Raw genomic sequence first — 9,185 nt, 5'->3', positions numbered from 1 at the left:
GTGGCAGAGGATGCTGTGCTTGCAGAGGATGCTGTGGTAGCAGCGGATGCTGTGGTAGCAGAGGATGCTGTGGTAGTAGCGGATGCTGTGGTGGCAGAGGATGCTGTGCTAGCAGAGGATGCTGTGGTAGTAGAGGATGCTGTGCTAGTAGCGGATGCTATGGTGGCAGAGGATGCTGTGCTGGCAGAGGATGTTGTGGTAGTAGTAGAGGATGCTGTGGTAGCAGAGATGCTGTGCTAGTAGAGGATGCTATGGTAGCAGAGGATGCTGTGCTAGCAGAGGATGCTGTGGTAGCAGAGGATGCTGTGCTAGTAGCGGATGCTATGGTGGCAGAGGATGCTGTGCTGGCAGAGGATGCTGTGGTAGTAGAGGATGCTGTGGTAGTAGTGCATGCTGTGGTAGCAGAGGATGCTGTGGTAGTAGTAGAGGATGCTGTGGTAGCAGAGATGCTGTGCTATTAGAGGATGCTATGGTAGCAGAGGATGCTGTGCTAGCAGAGGATGCTGTGGTAGCAGAGGATGCTGTGCTAGTAGAGGATGCTGTGCTAGCAGAGGATTCTGTGCTAGTAGAGGATGCCGTGGTAGCAGAGGGTGCTGTGGTAGCAGTGTATGCTGTGGTAGCAGAGGATGCTGTGCTAGTAGAGGATGCTGTGCTAGCAGAGGATGCTGTAGTAGTACAGGATGCTGTGGTAGTAGAGGATGATGTGCTAGTAGAGGATGCTGTGCTAGTAGAGGATGCTGTGGTAGCAGAGGATTCCATGCTAGCAGAGGATGCTGTGGTGGCAGAGGATGCTGTGGTAGTAGAGGATGCTGTGGTAGCAGAGGATGCTGTGGTAGCAGAGTATGCTGTGGTAGTAGAGGATGCTGTGCTAGTAGAGGATGCTGTGGTAGTAGAGGATGCTGTGGTAGGAGAGGATGATGTGCTAGTAGAGGATGCTGTGTTAGCAGACGATGCTGTGGTGGTAGAGGATGCTGTGGTAGTAGAGGATGCTGTGGTAGTACACGATGATGTGGTAGCAGAGGATGCTGTTGTAGTAGAGGATGTTGGGGATGCTGTGGTAGTAGAGGATGCTGTGGTAGCAGAGGATGCTGTGGTAGTAGAGGATGCTGTGGTAGCAGATTATGCTGTGGTAGCAGAGGATGCTGTGGAAGCAGAGGATGCTGTGGTAGAAGAGGATGCTGTGGTAGCAGATTATGCTGTGGTAGTAGAGGACGCTGTGGTAGCAGAGGATGCTGTGGTAGTAGAGGATGGTGTGGTAGCGGATTATGCTGTGGTAGTAGCAGATGCTGTAGTGACAGAGGATGCTGTGCTAGCAGAGGATGCTGTGGTAGTAGAGGATGCTGTGGTAGTAGCGGATGCTGTGGTAGCAGAGGATGCTGTGCTAGTAGAGGATGCTATGGTAGCAGAGGATGCTGTGGTGGTAGAGGATGCTGTGGTGGTAGAGGATGCTGTGGTAGCAGAGGATGCTGTGGTGGTAGAGGATGCTGTGGTGCTAGAGGATGTTGTAGTAGCAGAGGATGCTGTGCTAGTAGAGGATGCTATGGTAGTAGAGCATGCTGTGGTAGCAGAGGATGCTGTGGTGGTAGAGGATGCTGTGGTGGCAGAGGATGCTGTGGTAGTACACGATGATGTGGTAGCAGAGGATGCTGTTGTAGTAGAGGATGTTGGGGATGCTATGGTAGTAGAGGATGCTGTGGTAGTAGAGGATGCTGTGGTAGCAGAGGATGCTGTGGTAGTAGAGGATGCTGTGGTAGCAGATTATGCTGTGGTAGCAGAGGATGCTGTGGTAGCAGAGGATGCTGTTGTAGTAGAGGATGCTGTGGTAGCAGAGGATGCTGTGGTAGCAGAGGATGCTGTGCTAGTAGAGGATGTTGTGCTAGCAGAGGATGCTGTGGTGGTAGCGGATGCTGTGGTAGCAGAGGATGCTGTGGTAGTAGCGGATGCTGTGGTGGCAGAGGATGCTGTGCTAGCAGAGGATGCCGTGGTAGTAGAGGATGCTGTGGTAGTAGCGGATGCTGTGGTAGCAGAGGATGCTGTGGTAGTAGTAGAGGATGCTGTGGTAGCAGAGATGCTGTGCTAGTAGAGGATGCTATGGTAGCAGAGGATGCTGTGCTAGTAGAGGATGCTGTGGTAGCAGAAGATGCTGTGCTAGCAGAGGATTCTGTGGTAGAAGAGGATGCTGTGGTAGCAGAGGATGCTTTGTTAGTAGAGGATGCTGTGCTAGCAGAGGATGCTGTGGTAGCAGAGGATGCTGTGCTAGTAGAGGATGCTGTGCTAGCAGAGGATTCTGTGCTAGTAGAGGATGCCGTGGTAGCAGAGGGTGCTGAGGTAGCTGTGTATGCTGTGTTAGCAGAGGATGCTGTGCTAGTAGAGGATTCTGTGCTAGCAGAGGATGCTGTGCTAGCAGAGGATGCTGTAGTAGTAGAGGATGCTGTGGTAGTAGAGGATGATGTGCTAGTAGAGGATGCTGTGGTGGCAGAGGATGCTGTGGTAGCAGAGGATGCTGTGCTAGCAGAGGATGCTGTGGTAGCAGAGGATGCTGTGCTAGCAGAGGATGCTGTGGTAGCAGAGGATTCCGTGCTAGCAGAGGATGCTGTGGTGGCAGAGGATGCTGTGGTAGTAGAGGATGCTGTGGTAGCAGAGGGTGCTGTGGTAGCAGAGGATGCTGTGGTAGTAGAGGATGCTGTGGTAGCAGAGGATGCTGTGGTAGCAGATGATTCCATGCTAGCAGAGGATGCTGTGGTGGCAGAGGATGCTGTGCTAGTAGAGGATGCTGTAGTAGCAGAGGATGCTGTGGTAGCAGAGGATGATGTGCTAGTAGAGGATGCTATGGTAGTAGAGGATGCTGTGCTAGTAGAGGATGCTGTGTTAGCAGACGATGCTGTGTTAGCAGACGATGCTGTGGTGGTAGAGGATGCTGTGGTGGCAGAGGATGCTGTGGTAGTACACGATGATGTTGTAGCAGAGGACGCTGTTGTAGTAGAGGATGTTGGGGATGCTGTGGTAGTAGAGGATCCTGTGGTAGCAGAGGATGCTGTGGTAGTAGAGGATGCTGTGGTAGCAGATTATGCTGTGGTAGTAGAGGATGCTGTGGAAGCAGAGGATGCTGTGGTAGTAGAGGATGCTGTGGTAGAAGATTATGCTGTGGTAGCAGAGGACGCTGTGGTAGCCGAGGATGCTGTGGTAGTAGAGGATGCTGTGGTAGCAGATTATGCTGTGGTAGTAGAGGATGCTGTGGTAGCAGATTATGCTGTGGTAGTAGAGGATGCTGTGGTAGCAGATTATGCTGTGGTAGTAGAGTATGCTGTGCTAGCAGAGGATGCTGTGGTAGTAGAGGATGCTGTGGTAGTAGCGGATGCTGTGGTAGCAGAGGATGCTGTGGTAGTAGTAGAGGATGCTGTGGTAGCAGAGGATGCTGTGCTAGTAGAGGATGCTATGGTAGCAGAGGATGCTGTGGTGGTAGAGGATGCTGTGATGGTAGAGAATGCTGTGGTAGCAGAGGATGCTGTGGTGGTAGAGGATGCTGTGGTGGCAGAGGATGCTGTGGTAGCAGAGGATGCTGTGCTAGTAGAGGATGCTATGGTAGCAGAGCATGCTGTGGTAGCAGAGGATGCTGTGGTGGTAGAGGATGCTGTGGTGGCAGAGGATGCTGTGGTAGTACACGATGATGTGGTAGCAGAGGATGCTGTTGTAGTAGAGGATGTTGGGGATGCTGTGGTAGTAGAGGATGCTGTGGTAGTAGAGGATGCTGTGGTAGCAGAGGATGCTGTGTTAGTAGAGGATGCTGTGGTAGCAGATTATGCTGTGGTAGCAGAGGATGCTGTAGTAGCAGAGGATGCTGTGGTAGCAGAGGATGCTGTGGTAGTAGAGTATGCTGTGGTAGCAGAGGATGCTGTGGTAGTAGTAGAGGATGCTGTGGTAGCAGAGGATGCTGTGCTAGTAGAGGATGCTATGGTAGCAGAGGATGCTGTGATGGTAGAGGATGCTGCGATGGTAGAGGATGCTGTGGTGGCAGAGGATGCTGTGCTAGTAGAGGATGCTATGGTAGCAGAGCATGCTGTGGTAGCAGAGGATGCTGTGGTGGTAGAGGATGCTGTGGTGGCAGAGGATGCTGTGGTAGTACACGATGATGTGGTAGCAGAGGATGCTGTTGTAGTAGAGGATGTTGGGGATGCTGTGGTAGTAGAGGATGCTGTGGTAGTAGAGGATACTGTGGTAGCAGAGGATGCTGTGGTAGTAGAGGATGCTGTGGTAGCAGATTATGCTGTGGTAGCAGAGGATGCTGTAGTAGCAGAGGATGCTGTGGTAGCAGAGGATGCTGTGGTAGTAGAGGATACTGTGGTAGCAGATTATGCTGTGGTAGCAGAGGATGTTATGGGAGCAGGTGATGCTGTTGTAGTAGTGGTGGCAGAGGATACTGTGGTAGCAGAGGAAATAATGCTGTGGTAGCAGAGGATGCTGTGGTAGTAGAGGATGCTGTGGTAGCAGAGGATGATGTGCTAGCAGAGGATGCTGTGGTAGTAGAGGATGCTGTGGTAGTAGAGGATGATGTGCTAGTAGAGGATGATGTGCTAGTAGAGGATGCTGTGGTAGCAGAGAATGGTGTGGTAGCAGAGGAGATGATGCTGTGGTAGTAGAGGATGCTGTGGTGGCAGAGGATGCTGTGGTAGCAGAGGAGATGATGCTGTGGTATCAGAGGATGCTGTGGTAGTAGAGGATGCTGTGGTAGCAGATTATGCTGTGGTAGTAGAGGATGCTGTGGTAGCAGAGGATGCTGTGGTAGTAGAGGAGATGATGCTGTGGTAGCAGAGGATGCTATGGTGGCAGAGGATGCTGTGGTAGCAGAGGAAATAATGCTGTGGTAGCAGAGGATGCTGTGGTAGCAGAGGATGCTGTGCTAGTAGAGGATGCTGTGGTAGCAGAGGATGCTGTGCTAGTAGGGGATGTTGTGGTAGCAGAGGATGATGTGCTAGTAGAGGATGCTGTGGTAGCAGAGGGTGCTGTGGTAGCAGAGGATGCTGTGCTAGCAGAGGATGCTGTGGTAGTACACGATGATGTGGTAGCAGAGGATGCTGTTGTAGTAGAGGATGTTGGGGATGCTATGGTAGTAGAGGATGCTGTGGTAGTAGAGGATGCTGTGGTAGCAGAGGATGCTGTGGTAGTAGAGGATGCTGTGGTAGCAGATTATGCTGTGGTAGCAGAGGATGCTGTGGTAGCAGAGGATGCTGTTGTAGTAGAGGATGCTGTGGTAGCAGAGGATGCTGTGGTAGCAGAGGATGCTGTGCTAGTAGAGGATGTTGTGCTAGCAGAGGATGCTGTGGTGGTAGCGGATGCTGTGGTAGCAGAGGATGCTGTGGTAGTAGCGGATGCTGTGGTGGCAGAGGATGCTGTGCTAGCAGAGGATGCCGTGGTAGTAGAGGATGCTGTGGTAGTAGCGGATGCTGTGGTAGCAGAGGATGCTGTGGTAGTAGTAGAGGATGCTGTGGTAGCAGAGATGCTGTGCTAGTAGAGGATGCTATGGTAGCAGAGGATGCTGTGCTAGTAGAGGATGCTGTGGTAGCAGAAGATGCTGTGCTAGCAGAGGATTCTGTGGTAGAAGAGGATGCTGTGGTAGCAGAGGATGCTTTGTTAGTAGAGGATGCTGTGCTAGCAGAGGATGCTGTGGTAGCAGAGGATGCTGTGCTAGTAGAGGATGCTGTGCTAGCAGAGGATTCTGTGCTAGTAGAGGATGCCGTGGTAGCAGAGGGTGCTGAGGTAGCTGTGTATGCTGTGGTAGCAGAGGATGCTGTGCTAGTAGAGGATTCTGTGCTAGCAGAGGATGCTGTGCTAGCAGAGGATGCTGTAGTAGTAGAGGATGCTGTGGTAGTAGAGGATGATGTGCTAGTAGAGGATGCTGTAGTGGCAGAGGATGCTGTGGTAGCAGAGGATGCTGTGCTAGCAGAGGATGCTGTGGTAGCAGAGGATGCTGTGCTAGCAGAGGATGCTGTGGTAGCAGAGGATTCCGTGCTAGCAGAGGATGCTGTGGTGGCAGAGGATGCTGTGGTAGTAGAGGATGCTGTGGTAGCAGAGGGTGCTGTGGTAGCAGAGGATGCTGTGGTAGTAGAGGATGCTGTGGTAGCAGAGGATGCTGTGGTAGCAGATGATTCCATGCTAGCAGAGGATGCTGTGGTGGCAGAGGATGCTGTGCTAGTAGAGGATGCTGTAGTAGCAGAGGATGCTGTGGTAGCAGAGGATGATGTGCTAGTAGAGGATGCTATGGTAGTAGAGGATGCTGTGCTAGTAGAGGATGCTGTGTTAGCAGACGATGCTGTGTTAGCAGACGATGCTGTGGTGGTAGAGGATGCTGTGGTGGCAGAGGATGCTGTGGTAGTACACGATGATGTTGTAGCAGAGGACGCTGTTGTAGTAGAGGATGTTGGGGATGCTGTGGTAGTAGAGGATCCTGTGGTAGCAGAGGATGCTGTGGTAGTAGAGGATGCTGTGGTAGCAGATTATGCTGTGGTAGTAGAGGATGCTGTGGAAGCAGAGGATGCTGTGGTAGTAGAGGATGCTGTGGTAGAAGATTATGCTGTGGTAGCAGAGGACGCTGTGGTAGCCGAGGATGCTGTGGTAGTAGAGGATGCTGTGGTAGCAGATTATGCTGTGGTAGTAGAGGATGCTGTGGTAGCAGATTATGCTGTGGTAGTAGAGGATGCTGTGGTAGCAGATTATGCTGTGGTAGTAGAGTATGCTGTGCTAGCAGAGGATGCTGTGGTAGTAGAGGATGCTGTGGTAGTAGCGGATGCTGTGGTAGCAGAGGATGCTGTGGTAGTAGTAGAGGATGCTGTGGTAGCAGAGGATGCTGTGCTAGTAGAGGATGCTATGGTAGCAGAGGATGCTGTGGTGGTAGAGGATGCTGTGATGGTAGAGGATGCTGTGGTAGCAGAGGATGCTGTGGTGGTAGAGGATGCTGTGGTGGCAGAGGATGCTGTGGTAGCAGAGGATGCTGTGCTAGTAGAGGATGCTATGGTAGCAGAGCATGCTGTGGTAGCAGAGGATGCTGTGGTGGTAGAGGATGCTGTGGTGGCAGAGGATGCTGTGGTAGTACACGATGATGTGGTAGCAGAGGATGCTGTTGTAGTAGAGGATGTTGAGGATGCTGTGGTAGTAGAGGATGCTGTGGTAGTAGAGGATGCTGTGGTAGCAGAGGATGCTGTGTTAGTAGAGGATGCTGTGGTAGCAGAGGATGCTGTGGTAGTAGCGGATGCTGTGGTGGCAGAGGATGCTGTGCTAGCAGAGGATGCTGTGGTAGTAGAGGATGCTGTGGTAGTAGCGGATGCTGTGGTAGCAGAGGATGCTGTGGTAGTAGTAGAGGATGCTGTGGTAGCAGAGATGCTGTGCTAGTAGAGGATGCTATGGTAGCAGAGGATGCTGTGCTAGTAGAGGATGCTGTGGTAGCAGAAGATGCTGTGCTAGCAGAGGATTCTGTGGTAGAAGAGGATGCTGTGGTAGCAGAGGATGCTTTGTTAGTAGAGGATGCTGTGCTAGCAGAGGATGCTGTGGTAGCAGAGGATGCTGTGCTAGTAGAGGATGCTGTGCTAGCAGAGGATTCTGTGCTAGTAGAGGATGCCGTGGTAGCAGAGGGTGCTGAGGTAGCTGTGTATGCTGTGGTAGCAGAGGATGCTGTGCTAGTAGAGGATTCTGTGCTAGCAGAGGATGCTGTGCTAGCAGAGGATGCTGTAGTAGTAGAGGATGCTGTGGTAGTAGAGGATGATGTGCTAGTAGAGGATGCTGTGGTGGCAGAGGATGCTGTGGTAGCAGAGGATGCTGTGCTAGCAGAGGATGCTGTGGTAGCAGAGGATGCTGTGCTAGCAGAGGATGCTGTGGTAGCAGAGGATTCCGTGCTAGCAGAGGATGCTGTGGTGGCAGAGGATGCTGTGGTAGTAGAGGATGCTGTGGTAGCAGAGGGTGCTGTGGTAGCAGAGGATGCTGTGGTAGTAGAGGATGCTGTGGTAGCAGAGGATGCTGTGGTAGCAGATGATTCCATGCTAGCAGAGGATGCTGTGGTGGCAGAGGATGCTGTGCTAGTAGAGGATGCTGTAGTAGCAGAGGATGCTGTGGTAGCAGAGGATGATGTGCTAGTAGAGGATGCTATGGTAGTAGAGGATGCTGTGCTAGTAGAGGATGCTGTGTTAGCAGACGATGCTGTGTTAGCAGACGATGCTGTGGTGGTAGAGGATGCTGTGGTGGCAGAGGATGCTGTGGTAGTACACGATGATGTTGTAGCAGAGGACGCTGTTGTAGTATAGGATGTTGGGGATGCTGTGGTAGTAGAGGATCCTGTGGTACCAGAGGATGCTGTGGTAGTAGAGGATGCTGTGGTAGCAGATTATGCTGTGGTAGTAGAGGATGCTGTGGAAGCAGAGGATGCTGTGGTAGTAGAGGATGCTGTGGTAGAAGATTATGCTGTGGTAGCAGAGGACGCTGTGGTAGCCGAGGATGCTGTGGTAGTAGAGGATGCTGTGGTAGCAGATTATGCTGTGGTAGTAGAGGATGCTGTGGTAGCAGATTATGCTGTGGTAGTAGAGGATGCTGTGGTAGCAGATTATGCTGTGGTAGTAGAGTATGCTGTGCTAGCAGAGGATGCTGTGGTAGTAGAGGATGCTGTGGTAGTAGCGGATGCTGTGGTAGCAGAGGATGCTGTGGTAGTAGTAGAGGATGCTGTGGTAGCAGAGGATGCTGTGCTAGTAGAGGATGCTATGGTAGCAGAGGATGCTGTGGTGGTAGAGGATGCTGTGATGGTAGAGGATGCTGTGGTAGCAGAGGATGCTGTGGTGGTAGAGGATGCTGTGGTGGCAGAGGATGCTGTGGTAGCAGAGGATGCTGTGCTAGTAGAGGATGCTATGGTAGCAGAGCATGCTGTGGTAGCAGAGGATGCTGTGGTGGTAGAGGATGCTGTGGTGGCAGAGGATGCTGTGGTAGTACACGATGATGTGGTAGCAGAGGATGCTGTTGTAGTAGAGGATGTTGGGGATGCTGTGGTAGTAGAGGATGCTGTGGTAGTAGAGGATGCTGTGGTAGCAGAGGATGCTGTGTTAGTAGAGGATGCTGTGGTAGCAGATTATGCTGTGGTAGCAGAGGATGCTGTAGTAGCAGAGGATGCTGTGGTAGCAGAGGATGCTGTGGTAGTAGAGGATGCTGTGGTA

At 52.0% G+C, this 9,185-nt stretch overlaps 1 protein-coding gene across 1 annotated transcript; it reads left to right on the top strand.

Annotated features, from left to right (window-relative positions):
• The first annotated feature begins 2,721 nt into the window (after positions 1 to 2,721).
• Positions 2,722 to 8,288, top strand: LOC138492803 (serine-aspartate repeat-containing protein I-like). Its single transcript, XM_069620158.1, has 3 exons — positions 2,722 to 3,057; positions 6,070 to 6,483; positions 7,947 to 8,288. Exons 1-3 carry the CDS (start codon positions 2,722 to 2,724, stop codon positions 8,286 to 8,288), a joined length of 1,092 nt encoding a protein of 363 aa, XP_069476259.1.
• The last annotated feature ends 897 nt before the right edge of the window (positions 8,289 to 9,185 follow it).

The sequence above is a fragment of the Ambystoma mexicanum genome, chromosome 10 (assembly GCF_040938575.1).
Source record: "Ambystoma mexicanum isolate Mex_15411 chromosome 10, UKY_AmexF1_1, whole genome shotgun sequence".
Classification (NCBI taxonomy): Eukaryota; Metazoa; Chordata; class Amphibia; order Caudata; family Ambystomatidae; genus Ambystoma; species Ambystoma mexicanum.
Note: the sequence above shows the minus strand (reverse complement) of the source record. Positions and strands in the feature narration are given on the sequence as shown.

Coding starts and splice junctions, on each gene's coding strand:
- LOC138492803 (XM_069620158.1), top strand. CDS start 2,722: ATGCTAGCAGAGGATGCTGTGGTGGCAGAGGATGCTGTGCTAGTAGAG. Junction 3,058..6,069: donor TGGTAGTAGAGGATGCTGTG/GTAGCAGATTAT, acceptor GTGGTAGCAGAG/GGTGCTGTGGTAGCAGAGGA. Junction 6,484..7,946: donor TGGTAGTAGAGGATGCTGTG/GTAGCAGATTAT, acceptor GTGGTAGCAGAG/GGTGCTGTGGTAGCAGAGGA.